The 22,492-nt window shown below is 34.9% G+C and overlaps 1 protein-coding gene across 2 annotated transcripts in view; it reads left to right on the top strand.

Annotated features, from left to right (window-relative positions):
* The window catches only part of SCN2A (sodium voltage-gated channel alpha subunit 2), a 73,301-nt gene that overhangs the window by 36,808 nt on the left and 14,001 nt on the right, over positions 1 to 22,492 (top strand). Inside the window, exons 11-20 of one of the 2 annotated variants that reach the window (XM_031055796.1) lie at positions 83 to 373; positions 3,520 to 3,900; positions 4,876 to 5,008; positions 6,571 to 6,809; positions 7,701 to 7,802; positions 9,593 to 9,949; positions 11,562 to 12,041; positions 21,101 to 21,221; positions 21,585 to 21,739; positions 22,126 to 22,299. In XM_031055796.1, coding sequence (XP_030911656.1) covers positions 83 to 373; positions 3,520 to 3,900; positions 4,876 to 5,008; positions 6,571 to 6,809; positions 7,701 to 7,802; positions 9,593 to 9,949; positions 11,562 to 12,041; positions 21,101 to 21,221; positions 21,585 to 21,739; positions 22,126 to 22,299 — 2,433 coding nt within the window. Of the gene's footprint in view, positions 1 to 82; positions 374 to 3,519; positions 3,901 to 4,875; positions 5,009 to 6,570; positions 6,810 to 7,700; positions 7,875 to 9,592; positions 9,950 to 11,561; positions 12,042 to 21,100; positions 21,222 to 21,584; positions 21,740 to 22,125; positions 22,300 to 22,492 lie in introns of both variants that reach the window. The other variant, XM_014306734.2, reaches the window with a different exon arrangement.

Here is a 22,492-nt window from a genome sequence, read left to right on the forward strand (position 1 = left end):
AGAGTGGCAATAAATTTGAAATAGTGACCGGGGTATGTATTTGTATAAATGCTGTAAATTGCACATGTGCTTGTGTGTATAGGCGGCGGCAGCAGCTGCAGCAGCTGACTCAAGAGATTATAGTGGAGTAGGTGGAATAGGTGGATTCTCCGAAAGTTCTTCTGAGGCATCAAAGCTGAGCTCAAAGAGTGCTAAAGAGAGAAGGAATAGAAGAAAGAAAAAAAAGCAAAAAGAACAGTCTGAAGGCGAGGAGAAGGATGGGGAAGAATTTCACAAATCAGAATCAGAGGACAGCATCAAAAAGAAAGGTTTCCGATTTTCCATTGAGGGGAATAGACTGACATATGAAAAGAGATTCTCTTCCCCACACCAGGTACCATAGTATTATTACCTCTTAAACACCTTTTTTGTCTACTCATCATATAAAGAAAGCCCTGTATAGCAGTTTGGTTAATTCTTGCAAGATACCGCAGATTCATTGATATCCTAAATCAAAGACTAACCAAGTAAAAACTTGCAGCCAAATATGAAACTGTAAGAATTTGAGAGATTTTGGTTTTACTCTGAATTTCTGTATGAAAAATCAAAATTACATATACTAATTAATATGAGCTGTATGTCAAGCTTCTTAGTTAAAATGGACCTATCTCCCCACCAAGTTGGATGTATTCAGCATGATGAGTAGCTTCAAAACAGGGTGCATTCATACAAAATGTAATGTTTCAAATGAGAAGAGAATTAAAATTTGGGATGCTTAATAGAAATTAATGCTCATGTGAAATTTGAGAAATTAATTGATGTGAGACCATTAATTGTGTTATCTTAAAGAAGGTGGAAATGTGTGTGGCAATGTGTCTTTGCATGTGTTCTCTTACATTGAAACACCAGTGACTCAGAGTGCCATCTGCATCTTCCATCCAGACATTTATTTCATTTGATAGTTTTGTAATGTTATCTCCTACAGTTTTCAAAGCTCCTCTTCATTTGCCCACTTCTCACTCTTCCCTTAGCACTGCAAATCCGGATCTTGCATACATTCTCTCCTTTTTCCGCCCCTTTTTGTGCCTCTATATGCTTCTTCCTTTTATTTCCATCTTCTCGATTTTCCCTGGTCTTCATGACTTGCTTTCTCCCTCTTTTTAGTCATTATTACTAAACTCATTCCTGCCTTTTTAATCCTTTTCTATTTCTGTCTCTAGAAAGTTTGTTTCATCCCTTAATAGATCATGAGTGTTCATACTCTCTTCATGTATTGTTTTCTCCAGCCTCCCATTCTCAAAGAAGCTCAGACCTCTTCATCCAATATTTTCTTACTAAAGACTGTCATCCTTAGACCAGACTGTGGTGGGAATATAATGTTTCTGGCTTTCTATTTCTGCCAATCCTTCCACTCACTTCCTAATGTATTTCCTTTCTCAATAGTAATGCATTCTTCCCTTCCCCCCCACCCCACCTCCTTGGTCTGCCACTGTTTTATGTTGTTAGCTGTCTAACTAATCTCTGTGAGGCTTCATTGCTAAATTTAGTTCATGATTCATTCTGTTCCTTATACAAATTTCCACACATGTCAACTGACTTCAACTTCATGTTGAAGATCCATCTGATCCCCTAGGTGCATATTCTTGCCTATCTCTTCATTCAAACTGAAGCCTTATTCAACTGCAGCACAATTCATCCATCTTGTAAGAAATTAAGCATTTCTCATACAAATTCTTGTACTAACATTTTCATCTCCAAGTTCATTTACAGTTGTTTGACTATGACAATCTAGAAATCACCTCCCCTCTGGTTTTCCAACCCTAGTTCCTTTTCACTCTGGATTCTAACCACTAAAAAGAAGAGATTCCACTCACCAGCTTTTAATACCATTTTCCTAGAGAAAATTCAGGCTTATATATAATCTTTGACTTTTTCCTTGGCATTTCATTTTCTTTCAATGTAAATGACCATTTTATTCCTCTTGAAATCTTATTCTTCCTAACATTCATAACTTTGTCTCCTCTCAGTTCTCCTGGTTTAGTTGTGCTTTAGGAGATCCTTTTACCCCTTTGACAGTTTTCCAAAGGATTTCCACAAGGCCTTTTGCTAGATCCCTTTTCTCTCTCTTTTCTTTCTTTTTTTTTTTAAACCCTATACTGGACCCACAACTGTGAATCATTTTTAACTTGGACCTCTTTACTTCTGTATTCATCAAGAATGTTGTTGCAAAGAGCACTAACCTATCCCACTGCTTTTTTTTAATCTGCTAGTAAACATATTTACCTAAAGATTTTTTTTTAATATCATAAAACATACTGTACCTAAAGTTCCTCCCAACCCACCTTGTCTACTTACAGTAAACAAGTCTCAGCTTTGACTGACCCAAAGCAGCATTCATAACCTCCTGTTAAATTTTCAAACTAGTTTCTTTGAGCTCTTTCTGGTATGCTGCCCTTCATGCTTGGAAGAAGCTCCCATGAGTTTTCACAGAACACTTCATTGCTTTCCTCAAATCCCTCTTTAAAACTCTCTTTTACCATGCTGCCTACAGAAAGCTTGACAGGGAAGTGACTTCAGGTGAGCTAAGATGACTGTTTATCATACTCATCAATTTTGCCTCTGTGTATTCCCTTTCTTTTTGTATCCATCTGTTGTGTTACATTTAAATGATAAGTTCTTTGCAGAGTGCCTTTTTGTTCTGCGTTTTGCAGTCCCTAATACAATGGGGCTCAGGTACACAAAGATAAGTTGCAGAAGAGAAACAAAGACACTGCTTCATTATGTATCATCTCTGCTGTTCATAGAGGTCTTGGGTGAAATCAGGTGCTAATACTTACCAATGAAGTCAAGGCAATTACTGATATGAATTAAAATTAAGAACGTGTATAATTAATTGTAAGGTTAGAGCATTAATTTGACTCTAATACTGGAGATTCTCCAATAGCAGAATATTTACTCCAATGAGTATACTGATGAAGATTAGCAAACCTATTTATATAAAATTACAGGCAAATTGTTGCATATTCAGGATAGCTAAGACTTTTAAAAAGAAGAAACCTATTATGGTCTACTTTAATATCTGAAAAGATACGTATGTTTTTTAAACTAGGCAGTATTTGGGAGCTACTTCTGTGTGCAGACTGGGTCACAGAAAATTTGCCTAAAATTTTATTTACTCAGCCTGTCATACTAATGCCAGCCTGGGGTAAAGAGTGTCTAGATATACTTACTCAGTTTATGAACAGTTGGTAATAACACAGGCAGAAGAGCAGAGGAAACAATTCTGTCAAGCAGTTTCTTTTACTCTGATTAAACTGATTGATTTCATATATCCAAAGCAGTAGAATAACTAGTCTTTGTCTGTCACTTATGTGCTCTTTGTTTACTACCCAAAAGGGAGCGTATTAGGGGGGGACTGTACCAGTTCATTTCTTTGTAGATGACCTTACCCTTTAAGACATTGTGGATTTTTCCTCTGTATGAAAATGTTGTATTTTAAATTATTTTCATCTGATAATAATTGTTTTTATTTACCTGCAGTCTTTGCTGAGCATTCGTGGCTCCCTGTTTTCCCCAAGGCGCAACAGCAGAACAAGTCTTTTCAGCTTCAGAGGTCGAGCAAAGGATGTAGGATCAGAGAATGACTTTGCTGATGATGAGCACAGCACTTTTGAAGACAACGAGAGCAGAAGAGATTCTCTCTTTGTTCCTCATAGACACGGAGAACGGCGCAACAGCAACATCAGCCAGGCCAGTAGATCATCCAGAACAGTCCCTGCACTTCCAGCAAATGGGAAGATGCACAGCACTGTGGACTGCAATGGAGTGGTGTCGTTAGTTGGGGGGCCACCAGCTTTGACATCGCCTACGGGACAGCTTCTGCCAGAGGTGATGATTGATAAAGCAGCCACTGCTAGCAATGTAAGGAAGTCTGCAATAGCTCAGGCATGACGTTCTGTCCCTGTATGATCAGTCACTGTTTCCACAAATTTAGTCACATGGCAACGATGACCTTTCTGGCTAAGTGTGAATGTTCCTCTCATGTATTTCAGCTATAAGCTAAAGGAGAAATTGAAGCTGTCCAGCTCTCATTAATTAAATATGTGAAAATGCATGCAAATTGATTGGGAATTAACAGAATAGCATAGTAAGCCATTGAATAAATTTAGTTTGTGTAGTCTTACACCAATTGATTCATTATGCTTAGACTTAACTGGATGGTTCTGTACTTGTCTATCAGAAAGGATATCAAAATGGAAAAAAAATTACATTTACTTAATGGATTATTTTAAATTAGTATTTAGCTTCCTGCTGTCCATACATGAAACTTTTGATGTTACCCTGGTAGTACAACTTACAAGGGTTATGGCAGTGTTCCTGTAATATAGCTAATTTTTCTATGTTTTTTTTAATGTCAGCATTACTAAATATTTTTTCATTTGTCTGGAAAATGTGCTCGGAAATTCATAGTTTATTCTAAATTAAGAGTTATCTTAAGAAAATGCACTTATGCTTAGTTCCTTTACTGCTAGCTATGTGGGCTGTGCATTTTCATGTTTAGAAAAAGACTTCACTGCCTAAATAGAAGGATATTTACAGCAGAGCTCATTGACAAGCACTATGAAACATTTTTTAGTCAGAAATCTGCTTTAATATCTCAGCCCTGTTTCAGCAAAATACTTAAAAACATATTCTTCAGGCACACAAGCAATGTGCTGCAGTGTTTGACTATTTGTTCTATGCAGAGTCAGGCATACCTTAGTCTGTTGTGAAGCCTCAGTAGACCTGGAGCATGGTGTGGGACAGCAGGGCTCTAAACCAATAGAGCTCTACAGTAACTCACAGTGTTATTAAATGTACCATCAATTAGCTACTTCATCAGTGCTTTATTTTCAGGGCACTACTACGGAAACTGACTTAAGAAAGAGACATTCTAGTTCTTACCATGTTCCTATGGACTACCTAACAGACCCTAGTGCAAGGCAAAGAGCAATGAGTATAGCCAGCATGCTTACAAACACAATGGAAGGTACGTAACACAGATATTTTTTGTATGACAGTGCCTTAAAAGTGCTATAAAATGTGTGATGCATTAAGTGGTAGTGATGTTTTAAGGCAGCTATTTCAGCCTAGAGGTTACAGACAAGAATGTCTGTATGGAGTTAGGGGAGGGATTTTTTGGTGTTTTTAATTTTTTTTTTTTTATTTTTTAATTTGGGACTGATATATTTGGAAAAAGATAAAAGCTTGCAGCATACTGATAGGTTTGAGGTAGAAGTAGCAAGTTTCCAATTTAAAAATGGCTATGTTTCTTGCAATAGAACAATCCCCTTCTAACAATTCAATAGACTTGCTGTTTTACAAAGGAGGGATCATGTTCTTTCTGTAAGGCTAAATACAATTACTCCGAATCATGGAATTAAGCAATTATTTGTAAGAAAGGTTGAAACATTATGTTGAGGCTTAAATGATGATGCCCAAAATAGAAAATAGGAAGGTAATAAAGAGCAGTTGTGCACATGAGGACCATAATGCTGCCTAAATACTTGTCTGACTTCAGGCTTGCTCTAAATACTTATCTTTCATGAGGATATTTTAAAATATTTTATTGGAAAGGACCTTAAAGATCATCTAGAGTTCCAACCCCCCTGCCACGGACAGGAACACCTTTCACCAGAGCAGATTGCTCCAAGCCCCATCCAACCTGGCCTTGAACACCTCCATTTACATCTTCCCTGGGCAGCCTCTGACAGGGCCTCACTACTCCCACCGTAAAGAATTTTTGCCTACTACCTAATCTAAACCTACCCTCTTTCTGTTTAAAACTGTACACCCTCATCTTCTCACTGCACTCCCAGATAAAGGCTCCCTCTCCATCTTTCCTGCAGGCCCCTTATAAGTGCGGGAAGACTGCAATAAGGTCTCCTTGGAGCCTTCTCTTCTCTAGATAAGTAACCCCAGGTCTCTCAGCCTGTCTTCATAGGCTGTGTGTTCTGGCCCCTAAATATCTTTGTGGCCTCCTCTGAAGCTGCTCTTATGCTGGGAACTCTAGAGCTGAACACAGCACACCAGCTGTGGAAGGAGCACTCCAGCTGTGGAAGAGGAACTCCAGCTGGAGGAGGAGAACCCCTTAGCCCTCTGGCCATGCTGCTTTTGATGCTGCCCAGGAGGATATTGGCTCTCTGGGCTGTGACTGACATGGTTGGCTCACATGCAATTTTTCAGCCACCAGTAACCCCAAGTCTCTGTCTGCTGGGCTGCTTTTAATCCCCTCATCACCCAGCCTTAAGTCAGGATTCTAAGAAAAATTTCTCTTTTGCATTCTATCTAGCATTAGCTTGTGAATGGTTCTTTTATCTATTGAATCTTTAGTATAGTTGTTTTGGAGGCAGATTTTGGTGTGTGTGGGTTTTTTTTAATAGATTATTTAAAATTGTAATTTCTTTTAACTGAAACCAGTCTCAGTTTCAAAATACCAACACAGTTTACCAACAGTACCTTGGAAAACAGCATTTAGGTTTCAAAGAAATATCGAGGCGATTCTGGAATAGAGAAATATGTTTAAATTGTTATTTTCATTTTTCTCTTTAGAACTGGAAGAATCCAGACAGAAATGTCCACCATGCTGGTATAAATTTGCTAACACTTGCTTGATTTGGGACTGCTGTACTCCCTGGCTGAAAGTCAAACATATTGTAAATTTGATTGTGATGGACCCATTTGTTGATCTGGCCATTACGATCTGCATCGTCCTGAACACCCTATTCATGGCCATGGAGCACTACCCAATGACAGAACAGTTTAGTGGTGTGCTTTCAGTAGGAAACCTTGTAAGTCTTTCATGATGTGCCGTGTTTGTAAAGTACATTTTTCTCTAATTCTTTTGTGACTTATGCACATTCAGGTAAAAGAAAAAGTTGACTATTTAGATGTTTGGGATTGTTGAACTTAAATTTAAGTCGTTGACATTTGTAGATTTCACCACTCTTACTTTACAGAGTCTAGATTTGCTGAGTCAATATATGCGCTTTGATTTTTAAAATCTTCATCTTCTGTCATTGAAGCTCACTAAAGGGGGGTTTTTTTAGTTGGTTTTTTTTTTTTTTTTTATGAATAGTTACAAATCATAAGAACTTTCAGTTCCATTCCCACACACATTTTGCTCCTCATAGCACCTCCTAAGGACCTGGGTGTTCAAGGAATTTTAGAGGGGAAAGACCTAGTAAGCATGACAGATGTAAGGAAATGATGAAATGGAATGACTGGGTCTTCACAGGTCATCCTGAAGAAGAACAGTTCTGCTCAACTCTCTGTATAATTTTTTAAAAATGAAATTAGTTTATGATAGAAACATATCATAATATGATAGAAACATTTTAGAAGTCAAAAGGTGGTTGAAGGCCAAAGATGAGCTCTAAGGAGATAAAAATGAGCCTTAAAATCAGATTGTATTCTGTGTATTGGCATTCATACATATTAGCAGGCTAGATAAAAATCACATTTTCCCATTCTTTTTATTTGTTACCCAAACTATGATGCATATGTAAGTTTCAAATATGAATTTTATTCCTAACCCCAGTGTATGGAAATCTAGAGAAGACATTCAGATTTATCATTAATTTCTTGCTGAAAATATAACTTAGCACATGTTGATACCATTAGTTTTACTTTTAAAATATTTTCTTCCTAAACTGGAGTAAGAAACTGTATTTTCCTTGCAGGTGTTTACTGGAATTTTCACAGCAGAAATGTTTCTCAAGATAATTGCCATGGATCCTTATTATTATTTCCAAGAGGGCTGGAATATTTTTGATGGTTTTATTGTGAGTCTTAGTTTAATGGAACTTGGCCTTGCAAATGTAGAAGGATTATCTGTCCTTCGATCGTTCCGCTTGGTAAATATTCTGTTTAAAATATGTTTCTAGATCACATTTTTATATTTGTACAGATATATTTTGTGCATTTTTCATTTGCAAATTAAATATTTGGCTGAGAGAGAAGATCTTTTCAGAACTTACAAAATGCTAAATTGCATACTCACTACATGGCATGTATATATTATGTCAAGTTTGTTTTGCATATTACCATAGTCATGTCTATTTCTCCTTCCAGATATTGTCAACATCAATTCTCTTCTTGCCAAAAGTATGCTTAAAGAATTAACTTTTCTAAGAGAAGTATTTCTTAGAGTCTTCTCCCTAGATGAGGGAGTAAAAAAATTCAAGAGCCACAGGGCCTACACTACATGTGACTGAAGATTAGTGAATTGCTTGGTAAAGAATGAGTTAATTAATAAAATTTTATTGACAATTTTAGCTTGCAGACTTCCATTACCAATTGCCTTTATTGGTTAGTTTTACAGGAGAGTAGTGTTAAGATTTTTCATTGTCCAGGGACTTTTCCTTCCTACCAGCCTTCTCTGTACCATCCTCTGCAAGGGTCTATCTGCTGTCTGCTCGGAAGTCACTACAGTGTCCCTGTCTGTTACTAGATATCTCTTTCATGAACAGGAACTTGAAAAATCTTGGTTTTCCTGCAGACTAGGCTAGCATGCAATTCAGTGTTCAAACGGTCTTCTGAAAAGACCTATACGGTGAGAGACATGAAGCTAGAGTTCCTGGTCATCATGATCAACTTCTGCCTTAAATAAAAAAAAATATTTAACTTGAAATGAAAGTTAAATATATCCCCTTTAAAAAAATAAGGGGTTTTAAATAAGTTTTTTCTGGTTATCTGCGTAGTATTACATTGTACTTTGCCTGAAGTCTAAAATCTGTCTGGATTGACTTCTCTCTCAGTAGTAGATTCTGGTCTTAACTTGACATTTATGTCAAGTTGTTTTTATGTCATATTTTCTTTATGAAACATAAAATCATCACATGAAATAATATTTAGTTTTTTATTCATTTTAGCATTTTTCTCTTTCATTTCATTGTATCTTTCCAATAATTTCATTTTTGTCTGTTTCAAGTTGTACTTATTAATATAATACTTCCCCTTGTTTTTCTCAATATTGTATGACAAGCTTTGTAAAACACATTACATTTATTTTAAAAGACAGAAAATATATTGCTAAAGATACTTGCAAGTCACTTTTATGTCTGTCATTAACACCTCTAGCTTGTTTCTCTTTTTAGGAAAACCATTTCCTCCATCTTACTGCCTGTTAAGATGAAAGAATCCGGAAGTGACTATACACTTATGGTCCTGTTAAACTGATCACATTCAATATGTGCTCATTTATTTTTAGTAATATTTTCTCAGAGTTTACAGGAGAAAGACTGTTTCGTCCAACTTCTTTAACAAGTAAAACTTCTTTATAAATACCTAAAGTCACCAAAAGAGTCAAAGTCTGAATAGGAGTCTTTGTGATAATTTCAATGTAATTGAAATGAGCACAGAGATATTATATTTGATTTCTAGTCACTTGAATCAGGACTTAACACTGCTGATGTGTAGTATTGTACAAAGAACTGGAATCAGAAATTTTGTAACTTCTAAAGATTACAAGAGTCATGATGTAGACACATGGTAACTGAAATATGCAACATATAGCGTTAATTTCATTACATTTAGATAATAAAGAACCGTATACCATTCTTCTGTTTTGCAGCTTCGAGTTTTCAAATTGGCAAAATCTTGGCCAACTCTAAATATGCTGATTAAGATTATTGGCAACTCAGTGGGGGCTCTGGGGAATCTGACCCTGGTGCTGGCCATCATTGTGTTCATTTTCGCTGTGGTTGGGATGCAGCTCTTTGGGAAGAGCTACAAGGAATGTGTCTGCAAGATCTCCAGTGACTGTGAACTTCCTCGCTGGCACATGCACGACTTTTTCCACTCTTTCCTGATTGTATTCCGAGTGCTGTGTGGAGAATGGATAGAAACCATGTGGGACTGCATGGAGGTTGCAGGCCAAACCATGTGCCTTACAGTCTTCATGATGGTCATGGTGATTGGAAACCTAGTGGTATGTAATCAGTGGGGATTTTTTAAAACTCTTAGGACATACCTCTTGGTTTTCATAATTTAGAAATCTAAAATGAAAACTAGAGAAGAACTTCAGGAATCATGTAGTTCACTTGCCCTTTCTGTACACCAGGTTCAAATATACCTTGATTATCTATGAAAAGTGTTTGTCTATTTTTCTTTTAAATCTCTAGAAGTTTATAACCTCTTTAGTAAGAGCAGGGCTGAATTATGCTTACAGTTAAGAGTGCCTTTTAAAAAAACATCTAATTTAAATCACCTTTTACAGCCAACTAAACTAAATTATCTCAATATTGATAGAAAACTGCTGGTTTTTATGACAACATTTATAATACTTAAAAGCTTACTGTTTCCACTTTGAGTCATTTCTCTGGGAAACAAAACAATTCTGACTCTTCAATTTTTTTCTCATAAATAATGATTTGTAAATGGCTTATCCCTTTTGCTTCTAGCTTCTGAATTCCTCCCAAGCAACATTTTGAATAAAGACACAAGTACTGAGTAATGTGGAATAACGATACTTTCATTTCTTACACTGAGCATTCCTTGTAGTACATCCCCAAAAGACACATGAGATTTCCGTACCAGCATTGCTTTCCTGATGCAGCCTCTCTACCTGTTTCTGCAGTGCTTCCACCTTGCCAGTTTTCACTTAATATACTTTTAGTTTTTCTTAACAATCCTTTGCATAACCATATTTCAGAATTAAACAAAATATTGATTTTGAATCATTTCACCAACTTGCCATGATTATGTTTAGTTGTAGTTCTTTCTCTTTGAGTGCTGGCATCCTTTATCTTTTTGGTATGATCCACAAATTTTATAAATATGCTTATTCACAGTCATCACTACCAAGTCTCACCAGAGTAATGTGAGTACTGTGGCATAACAGGAAGAACTGACAAATGTAATTTAACTGATTTTAAATTAAATTCTTTTAAATCAGTTTTGCACATGGTCTGCCATAATTGCATGCAATCCAAATTTCTCTTGTATGTTTGTAAAATGTCATGCAAGAAAGTCTTAAATAGCTTCTTGAAATTGAGATGAAATAGTTTCTTGAAATTGAGTCCACATCTGTGGACTCTATCTCTTGGCTAGTGTTCCTGTCCAGGACCAAGATAGACTCATGTATACTTGCCTAATAAAAAGTGTTACTATATTCTGAATTAGAGATACTAGAGCTATGCTCTGTTGAACTGTAGAGGACTGGCTTTTGCCTACATTCCCCTGTCCTATGAACACTACAGTGGACATAGCTTGCATAAACCACTGCATTATGTTGTATTCTGCCTCTTTATGTCTTTCTCCATGTTGAGGAGCAGATCTGCGCTACTGCAGATTGTGGAGGAGACAGTCAAGGAACAGCTCAAATTTTCACATGTATTAGTGCAGTTAAACCAGCTAAAAGTGCTTCTGCCAAGATAATAAAATATTGGGAACTGGGATTATAAACTGAAAAGAATAGCAGAAAGGCACATAGAAATAAAGTGTTACGTATGAAATAAAAATTATCTCATATGGAAAAACTTTTTATGACATATCTTTTATGACTAAAAAATAAGAGTAATTTTTTTCTTATTTTATTTTAGGTACTCAACCTATTTCTGGCCTTGCTGCTGAGCTCATTTAGTTCAGACAACCTTGCTGCTACAGACGATGATAATGAAATGAACAATCTCCAGATTGCTGTGGCAAGGATTCAGAAAGGCATAGATTATGTGAAGAGAAAAGTGCGTGAATTCATCCAAAAAGCCTTTGTTAGAAAACAGAAAGCTTTAGACGAAATCAAACCTCTTGAAGACCTAAACAATAAAAAAGACAGCTGTATTTCCAACCATACAATAGTAGACATAGGTAAAAACCTTGCCTATCTCAAAGATGGGAATGGAACTACCAGTGGCATAGGCAGCAGTGTGGAAAAATATGTTGTTGATGAAAGTGATTACATGTCATTTATAAACAACCCAAGTCTCACCGTGACAGTGCCTATTGCTGTTGGAGAATCAGATTTTGAAAATTTAAACACAGAGGAGTTCAGCAGTGAATCAGACCTGGAAGAAAGCAAAGAGGTAAACCTATTTCTAACTTTAAAATACTCTGATGTTTTTCTATTTTTTTTCTGAGGTTACTAGTGTTGAATTCAAATCTTTCTTTACCTCTTTTACAACAGCATATACAAACTTGTAATGTTGTTTAAGGTAAATTCATGTAAGGTTGTGAGTTTTGAATGATGGTGATACAATATTGCATTTACAGTAACAATCAAGATACATAAGAAAAGTTTTTAGAAAATTAATATTTTTTTTCTATTTTATTTAGTTAAATCCTTAACAAGCAAAGGAACCAGTTAAATAGTCCTGGATATCAGAAGTCATACAAAGTGTGTATGGCTGGTGGAAATTTCTCCATGCTTATTTCATTAGAGCAGTTTATTTTTTAATCTGCTTTTTTACCAGTTCATTCTGATGTTTTTAACCTTTTTTATATAGTGAAAATGCATCCATATACATCATAGATATGTGCATTTGAATACTGGACTAGCATCACTAAACAATGGCAAATAAATCACTAATAATCCATCTGATGGTTACAGAACCACTGAAGTGAAGTAATGGCCTTATGGTAAAAAAGCTACCAAGCTTAATATCCTAGTATAAGATCCTTTCATTTGACTACTCATTGTTATTTTCAAAGCTTTAAGATATTTGAATCTGTTACCTACTGTGACTAATAAAATGTACCTCTTTCTGGCACAAGGTGGTGCCAAGAGGATAAATCCAATCTAGCACTGAGAGTTAGAGTGGATGCCAAGGCGTTATTATTGTGTGCGTATTATTAACCCACTGCTTTGTCCTGCACAACTGAAAGTGGTGGAGGCACATCAGCTCAAGTGGAGTAAGTCTGTGCAATGCTTAGCACTGATGCTAGTTCATTCAGCATTAGCATGGGTATTTTTGAACAGTATTGCATGCTGTGGGGTAGACATAAACTAACATAAAGGCTTTCATTAGTGATTTTCTCTTACTTGAATCTGAGAGTATAAATATGAGTAAGATTCTAGTAATTTTCTGCCTGAGATCCTTTTCTGTACCAACTGCATTACACATTTAGTCATATTTTCTTATCACAAATGTCTTTATTATTCTTATAAAATATTTTTTTCAGATTGATTGTATTAATATTTATCTTACTCTTCAAAACCATACTTGGGTGTAGAACAAATCAGTTGAAGTTTAACCTTCAGTTGTTCTATTCCTCATTGCACAAGAGCACTTTGTCAGTAGGAGAGGTGGAGGGTGAGCTTTACACAAACCTCTGTGCTGGTGGTTAGCAGGGCTGAGTACGACAATGGTGCATCTCTTACTTCACTGTGTAACAGGGTGATGTGACTGCTGACTGTATTCATTAGCCAAATCTTTCTTTTCTCCCCACGGAAGGACCCTCACTGGGTTGTTCTACAAGATGACAGAAGTATAGACTTCCTATTGGAAACGTTTTAAAGCAGGTTATCTCACATTTGAGGCATGAACTCCAGTCACTAAGTTTCCACCATAAAATAAAGCCTTTCTATACCACCTACCATATTTAAAAGAAAACAGTGTCTTCATTGTATTCTTGGAGGCCCTTAATGTTGTTGTGCTTCAGGAACTGCAAACAGGTGATAAGACAAAGAAATGTATATTAAGTCAGGGATGAGCTAGTGCCAAGGAGTTCCAACTGGCCAAGTCTGAAACTGCTGAGTATATTTGGGGCCAAAATTTCTTACTAGTGCAGATGCTGAAGGTGAAAAAATTAAGGGAATGTTTATCAGTTTCAGGGATTTTCAAGAGAGACACAGCAGTAAGCAAAGATTGTGAGCATATTTCTTAGGAAAGTGCATAAAGTTCAAGTAGATTTGAATCACAGAAGTGTGACACAAAAGCATTAAAATCTTAATCCTAGATCCTACTCTTCACTTGATACTCTTAACCACCATGGTTTTTTGAAATAGTGTTGGCTTATTAGTCAGATGACCAACACTCTTGTAATGAAAATGTTCCATAGGAAAATAAGGCATTTTTTAAATTAAAAAATTGACTACAAATGGCTTTTTTATGAGGTTTCCTCTTTTTTTGCTGTGCTATAATGTGCCTTGCATTTCTGGCCTCTCATGTTTTCCTGTTTATATGACACTGCTGTTGCCAAGTTGGTCTGCCAGTCACTTCATTCCTTACGCCACAAATGAAAAAATCTAAGTCAGAAACTGCCATCAAACTGTGTTCAATTAGCAGATTTGCAGATGAAAGGCAGCTGAGACATCCAGGTGCTGTGAGGACACTGTACAGGATAGCCAGATGCTGATGATGTTGTGTTTGTGTGCTTCTGCTTGCTTCTGTGTCTACAACCAAGTCCATGTATTCACTGTATAGGGCAATAAGCTGAATTCCAACAAAATAATTATTATTTCTTAGCAAGTTTTAATTAAGCATGTTAATGTTTGGTGAATTCTTTATTATAGCACATGTATCTTTCCAGCAGTTTGATAGAAATGTTAACTAGATTATGCCTTTGTAGAAATAATACATAAAATGTTGTACATGCTTAGTAGGTGTGAATTACCAAGGAATTTTCTAGAAAGTTACTGAAACCTAAAATAAATTTAATTATAAAAACATTGTGTGCCTAAGGATGTCAGTGGGTGAATACAATATAATAAGGAAATTAGAGAAAAAATACTAAATAAAACTTTATCATGGAAGTAGGCCATTAATAATTGTGGGAACACTGTGCTGAGTCCATTGTCCTATAAATAAAGGTCTGTGGATCTGAGCTGCAGTACTGCTATTTAGTGTAGAAACCAAAAATATATTGTTTTCCATTTTAGGTTTTAAAGTACTATGAGGATGGTTTATATTGAAAATTTTGTAGTACCTGTATGAGTGTATAATAATTAGTTAAAATAATCCTAATAGTGGGTAATAATAATTAATTTATGTTAAATGTAACTTATAGGCCAATAAAAACTCCAAGATATAGCAATGACAAAATATTTTTCAGTGCTTTGAAGAAAATGGGCTCTCCTAATGCTGTTGCAGACACATTAATAATGTATATTTTACTCTAAGCAATATTCAGTGCAAAAAACCAGAGGTGCTGTGTCCTGAACTTCATTTCCTACCGTTCTTACTTCTCACAGGAGTAGAACCAAGCTGGATCAGTCAAGCGGGCAGCTCTGGTGCCTTTTAGCGAGGCAGAGCATCGTGTCACCAGTTTTACACAGGTTACCTAAGCAAGTTATACATCTCTCTATATACTATTTAATCACCTTTTAGCCAATATTGACTGGCCTGCATGCTCTTCAGCTATGATCCTGTCCCATTCATTGCAATAAGTACCAACATGCACAGCTGCTCCCTGCTGAGCCACAGGACTCGCATCACGGCATGGGCAGGCAAGAGCGGCAGCCCCAGGATTTCTGTGGTTCTGATCCTCTCCATAATACTTTAATAGTATTTTGCAGTGCATGCTATGTACCTCTCCTAATCTTGATGATACAGAATTCAGGATTCTGTTTTTGAAGGGTTTTCTTTTGCTTTGAGGGAAGGCAGGATATGTAACACATATGCCACATTTCTCATCAGAAGCTTATATTTATATATAAGTCCATCTGTAAATTGTATTGATAATGAAAAGCTGCTAGCTGTTTTAGAAAACTTTCATATTATTGTCTTTTAACTTATAATGGAGGTAACCTGCAAACGCGTCATAGTCATGTTTTTATTTTTCACTTTTTTTTTAGAAGTGCTTTTCTTTAGTACTTGTATAAGCATTTCATTATTTTGGAGATTAATGTGCAGTACTTGGAGCACCATTAAGCATGAAATTAATTTAATTTCTGCAGCCAAAGCATGTGACCGTAATTTGGTTGAAAGAATTCATACAAAACTGTTATTTGGCTGGTTAAACATTCAGACATCAGTTCTGCTCTTACTTACACTCACACTTAGGTGTAGAGGTGCAAAGAGAACACTGATTGCAAGATGTGGCCCAATTCAATCTTATTATAGCTCTTTAATTTATGGTCAAAAATTATTACCTCCCCAAATAGATAAAATTGTCTACCTTGAGAAACTTATTCTCATCTCATCAGTAATAGACAAAGTTTAGCATTCAAGTGAATAAACCACTGAGTTTGGATCAAAATGTGCAGAAGTTCCTCAGCTTCAATGTGATTTACATTTCACCTCTTAAACAATGCCATAATATTTAGAACACCACAGTTGCTGCTTTCAGTTTTGTAAATCAGTGGAATTAAAACATACCTACTCCAGAGCTTTTCCTCTTATATTTTGTAAAGAATAATTGTTCTGATAAAATGTATTTTGATTTTAAAATAGTAATTATTTAAAATCCCTTGATACTCTGAAGAATTTAGGCTTTGTATTGTGAATTGGTAACATTGTATTAGCATATTGTGATTCACTGTGGATGATATTAAGTTGTTAATGTTAGAGTTAACGAAAGTTTGCTTAATTAATATTTGCAAACAGTTGTTCCCTTACTCTATTTCAGAAATATCCTTTCACTATTGCTTGTATGAATTAAAGAGCCTTTTAAAGTAGGTACTGGTGGGAGAGCTTTTTCCCACTGGAGCATATTTCCATTGGTACTTAAAATGTTTTAGCTTTCATACAACTTTTTTTGCAAATATTTTCATTTAATAAATTCTCATTAATAAATAGATCAAAGGAATTATGAATATCAATAAAGTCCAGAGTGGACTATAATTCAGAGATAGTGGGTTTTTGCAGTTTTTGGAACCAATAATCACCACAAAATTGTTTTGCTTTGATTTACAGTGTTCTGGATTTTAATACTTCAAGAGTTATTCTGCCTTACTGCACAAGCATTAGAAAGAGTGAAATCCAGGTTCCACCTAATTACACCAGTGGAATCACAAAGATATCTACCACTTTGAAGATTTTATAGGTGATATAGCCATACTGAAAAAGACTGGATAGTTTGGATGTAATATTGCCATTTATATCATAGAACATTTCATTTTCATACTGACATCCAGACAGCACTGAGAAAATAAAACCAATTTAATATCCATTATTTAGCATTTTCACAGGTATTTGTGAAGAAAAGAAATTGAAAGCAAAATCAAAATCGTGGTTTCTCTTGGCGCCATCTTCCTGCTTATGTCTGTCCTACTCTTTGCTCCTTCAATCCCTTAAATTATGATTTCAACATCTATTAGTGGCATCCTGGCCAATCATGAAATTTCAGCCTTTGTTAAATGTTAAAAATGTTAAGCTAAGAGCTGTCCATCTACTCTCAGATAATCATCTTTGGAACAAACAAAGAAATGTTACAAGTGGCCTGGCTGTAAGTGAAGCAGAATTGTATGAATCTATGCGATGTTGTCAAGGTTCAGAAAGTAATTATGTCAAAAACTTCCTGACCTAATCTTGGCTGCTGCTTTTTGCAATGCTTCTCTGATAGGCAAGCTGCTTTCCTATCTTGAAAGCTAAATTAAAATCTGTATCTCATACTGTTCTGTATTGCTGACTAAAGCATGTCTGGCAAGGCTGTTGGTACATGTGATGTAAAAGATATTTAAATCTCTAGGATAATCAGTATACTGCTGCTTTAGAAACATCTAACTACTTTTGTCCCCTTACTGTTTTCTTCGAAAAGGAGGTAGAGTATGTACATTGTAAGGTTTTGGAAAACAGATTTCTCTGAAAATAATTTTCTTACCATACTATTCAGAAAATTTCTATCCTCATAACTCTCAAAAAGTGTCTAATGCTTGATCCTGATAAATCTCTTATAATCTACATGACTGAATCCTTTTGAAATCTAGGCACATGGTATAACAAAAAGCTTAAAATGGACTTACTATTAGATCAAAGCTAATGCTTGGGTTTTGTTATTATCTTGTTTCTATAGGTTCATTTTTTAAAAAAGCTAATGTTAAGTAAATAGCCTAAATTCAGTTTTTGTAATGCGGATAAGCAGAGAGCAATTTATAAAGGTAACTTTCAGATATGTTTAGGTAAAGAACTGTGATATATGCTACATACCTAACATCTCAGGGTCTGCAGTTGGGGTAGTCTAGCTAGCCAGCTGGATTCCATATGTGTGAACACTGGTAAGTCACAGTAAGTGCTAGAAAAAGTCTTCCTATGTATTAAGGCATGGACAAACATGATAGCAATAACATGATCCATTGCCAGGTCATGTTGTGTTGAATACATAGAAATCAGTACAAAGTCCCTGAGTCAGTTGCTTTATGCCAGAGCGTAAGTTTGCTGTGGAAATATGTAAATGTTAATGAAAAGTTTTGCTAGCATACTGAATTTAATTGAGTCGATAAAATCTTGAGATGTTGTATCATAAAATCTTTCTAGCTGTTTCTAATGCATACGAAATTTTATAAATTTTGTACATAATGCCAAAAAATAAATTCAATGTTAAAAATAATGAAGAAAAATGAAAAAAGAAATGATACTGTTGAAAATTTCTAGTTTTTGTTCTTTCCCAAATGATGCTGAACTTTTACAGACTGAATTTATTGAATAATTTTTGTAATATTTTTCTATATATGCCATCTGGTTGGGGCCAAATTCAGGTACAATAGAGCAGCATGCTAAGGAAATACTCTGTTACATCAGCAGAAGAGTAACTGAGTTCTCAGTGGGATGAGGCATTTAATAGTTGCATTTCAATATCAGCTTCTGTTAATTAAATTTAGGATTTTTCTGTTCAGTTTAACTCCTGTGATTATTGTTTCAGCTCTGTAAATGAAGCATAGCAGTTTTTTATTGAGAAGAGACTTGAAAGATACATCTCACCATACACAATGCCCCACATAAAGTTGTCTTTTTGATGTTCTGGATAATTTACTATTCTATTGATAATTTTTTACCTTTCTATCTGATATTTGTGATCTCTCCTTATAGTAGCTATATCTAATCTTCCATGTTGAGTTAACTGTTAGTCTTAAGCAATTTCAGTAATAGGAATTCATTACCCTTTTTTGCTCATTAAACTAACTGCATAATATCTGAGTCACTGAACTCTTCATTTTCCTGTAAAAGAATGGACAGTAGGTCTTTCAAACTTATGGTTCAGCCAGTTCATAATTTTTGTTTGCTCTGCTACTACTACAGCATTCTGCTAGAAATGCTCTCCAGATTGGAATGATGCAAGCAACATTTTAAGAAAACACTATGTAATAAAAACAGTTGCTTCTCAGTTTTAAAATGAGTTACTGTATTGTATTGATAAATGGTAATTTTTAACATAATATGTAATTTTTTAATGTACCTTGCATTTATGGTATTTCTGGCTTTTCCTCAAACTGATGATTGTCTTCCACTGATGTTTAAACGCTGTGGTCCTTACTTGATGACTACAGTATTTATCCCATACTTTCTAGTTTCTCCATTTTAGAGGCAGTATTCCACAATGACCAAACTGCCATGCATTATCTATAATTCAAACATATTGCAATCTGAAATTTTTCAAAAATTATCTGCAGAAAAGTGTGCATCCATCTCTTTGTACATTGGACCTGACCTTAACAGATGTTTATACTCATGCAGAAAGATGAGATATGAATTTCTAAGCTGGGAAATTCAAAAAAGTATAGATGAAATGGGTGTGCAGATATCACTGAAACTAGGTGCATAATACACCCTCCAATATATGTTTCCATTTGCTCAGCCTTCCTCTGAAATGTGCTCTCTAGTGAACCATGAGACACAAAAATCAAAGTTAAGCTTATGTAAGAATCACAACACAATATATTGTCAGTGTGATTCAATGGAATCAGAATGGGGGAGAAAGACATAAATCTTCTTTTTGTTTAAAGAACATACCGAATATTTGTTGTTATGTAAAATTCCATTAAATGTCTCAAGTTAATTTTTGTATCCACAGACTAATACTGCTTACGTTTCTTTTACAAAAAACTCTATAGGATTTGAAGCTACTCAGAAATATTTTAAAGGAATAATGCCTCTAACTTCAGATTTAAGTGTCAGCAAAAATGCATATCTTTAATGTTATCATAGGACATCTCTGTCTAATATTATTTCCCTATAGACTCTATTCTAAATCTGCTTACATCATTCCCTTTATAAGATTAGCTACTTATCAATGCAGCCATTTTACTGATGTTATACTCCATATAGTGATAACATTAGAAGAGTCATAGAATGCTGTAATCAAACTACTTTTACTTATTATAGTACTCATATTTGTCTGTTGCCAGCATCATATGATGGTGTGAAAGAATAATTATTAAGGTTTGGATTATAATATTGGTATGATTTATTGATGCAGTATTATTTTCTTACAATATTGTTTTAAAAGAATTTAACTTTAGTCATTCAAATTTTTTTTGGCCATTTATAGTAATTGGACATCTATGTGTACTGTACCAAAGTAATAAGTAGTTTCAAAATGCACAATAAATTCAGAAAATGCATTGGCAAGTGAGTATGCAAAATATCAGCTACTGCTCCTAAAGTAATGTGCTGCTCTTTTGGAAATAAAGATAATTAAATTATCCTATAAAACTCATAATATGTGTTTTCATGTCAATAATAATGAAAACATTACATTAAAACTTTAGATTTAGCTTTTTACAGGCTTGCTAGAATAATATTTACTTGAGGCATGAAAATACATCTGTGCAGCTTGCTGTTGGTTTGGTCATGATTTTGGAAATTTATTTGTATTAACACATGTTATCTAAAGTGTAACCTAAAATGCAGCCACATGATTGGAATAATTAAACAGTACAAAATGTGGAAAGCACCCATTCTTAGCTTACTGAAATTTCACTTCAAAATTCTTATGTGTGGCTCAGAATAATACTCTACTAATTTCAGCAGTTCCTTGTATGAAAATATCAAAATATTTTCAATAGGGAAAATGCACATTATGTAGTTTCTAATCTTGTGACCTCACCTGTAGCAGAGCAATTTGGCATTATAGATTGTAGATAAGAAGTTATTTTAGTATCACAGCACTGAATAAATTCAAAATATTTTTATATACATTTCCAACATAAATTTCTATTCAAAATAATAAAACTGGAAAAAGTAATTATGTGGGATTTCGTTCACAGAAATTGAATGCATCCAGTTCATCAGAAGGCAGCACAGTTGATATTGGACTACCTCCAGAAGGTGAACAGCAAGAAGCAGAACCAGAAGAAGTTCTAGAGCCAGAAGCTTGTTTTACAGAAGGTAGGCAAAGCAAAATAAAGGCAAGATAAATAGACCTAGTGGTGTAGATTTGTGCAGGATTCTCTTTTTATTCAAAATCACAAGAAGTTTAGTGATTATAGTTGTAATATCTGATAGTATTAGTAACTTTTTCAGAGTTACTGCCATAGATTTACTGTTCTTGGTGTTCTCTCTCTTTGGAAGGTATTGCAAAAGATACAAAGATTTAAATTCAAATACTAAACAAAAATGCTCAAAGAGGAATTATAAGGATCTAATGCACCAGTACTATGATAAGAAATAAGTCAAATGATTACCATTCATTGTGATAGTTAATAAATATTTACTTTATTCTGACATCTTAAAATTTATTGTCACATTTAGGGTGTGTACGGAGATTCAAATGCTGTCAAGTCAGTGTAGAAGAAGGAAAGGGGAAAATCTGGTGGAATCTTAGGAAAACCTGCTATAAGATTGTTGAACACAACTGGTTTGAGACCTTCATAGTCTTCATGATTCTTCTCAGCAGCGGTGCTCTGGTAAATTAAGTGTGGAACTATTGTGACTATTGTGATTTTAAACAGCAAGCATTTAAAAATACAGTTAGTCGCATAGCTACAGGTAACAAATTAGAATTTGATGTCAAATTAATATATGTTCTAATATAAATATATATCTGCAAGATATAATTAAATGTCTTCACAATTTGCAGTGTCCTATAGGAATGGCCAGGAAAAAATTTGAATTGAAAAAATATTCACGATGATAACGCACGTATCTTTCCCTCAAGTATAACTTTGGTTTTCACTTAATACTTTTCATAAGGCTGGGTCCAAACAATGTTCATTTTTCAGCTGAGCTGAACAGCAATACACAAAACGTACTGTAGGACCACTCTTCAAACTTCATTTTAATTTGTTTCCAGGCATTTGAAGATATCTACATAGAGCAACGTAAAACTATCAAGACCATGCTGGAATATGCTGACAAAGTTTTCACCTATATCTTCATTCTGGAAATGCTTTTAAAATGGGTTGCTTATGGTTTTCAAACCTATTTCACGAATGCATGGTGCTGGCTGGACTTCCTGATTGTTGATGTATGTATTCTTTTTCACGTCCTGTACGATAGGCTTAAAAAAAAGAATATTATGTTTTCAGGATAAGATTTCTGTTCTAGTCAACAAAAACTCTATTTTAACTGGTGTGGTGGTATGGTTTATAATTCTGTTCAGAATGGAAAAAAAATTTGGATATACTTATTTCTCTAGACATGTTTTTTTAAAATTCTCT

Source organism: Geospiza fortis, unplaced genomic scaffold (assembly GCF_000277835.1).
Source record: "Geospiza fortis unplaced genomic scaffold, GeoFor_1.0 scaffold112, whole genome shotgun sequence".
Taxonomy (NCBI): Eukaryota; Metazoa; Chordata; class Aves; order Passeriformes; family Thraupidae; genus Geospiza; species Geospiza fortis.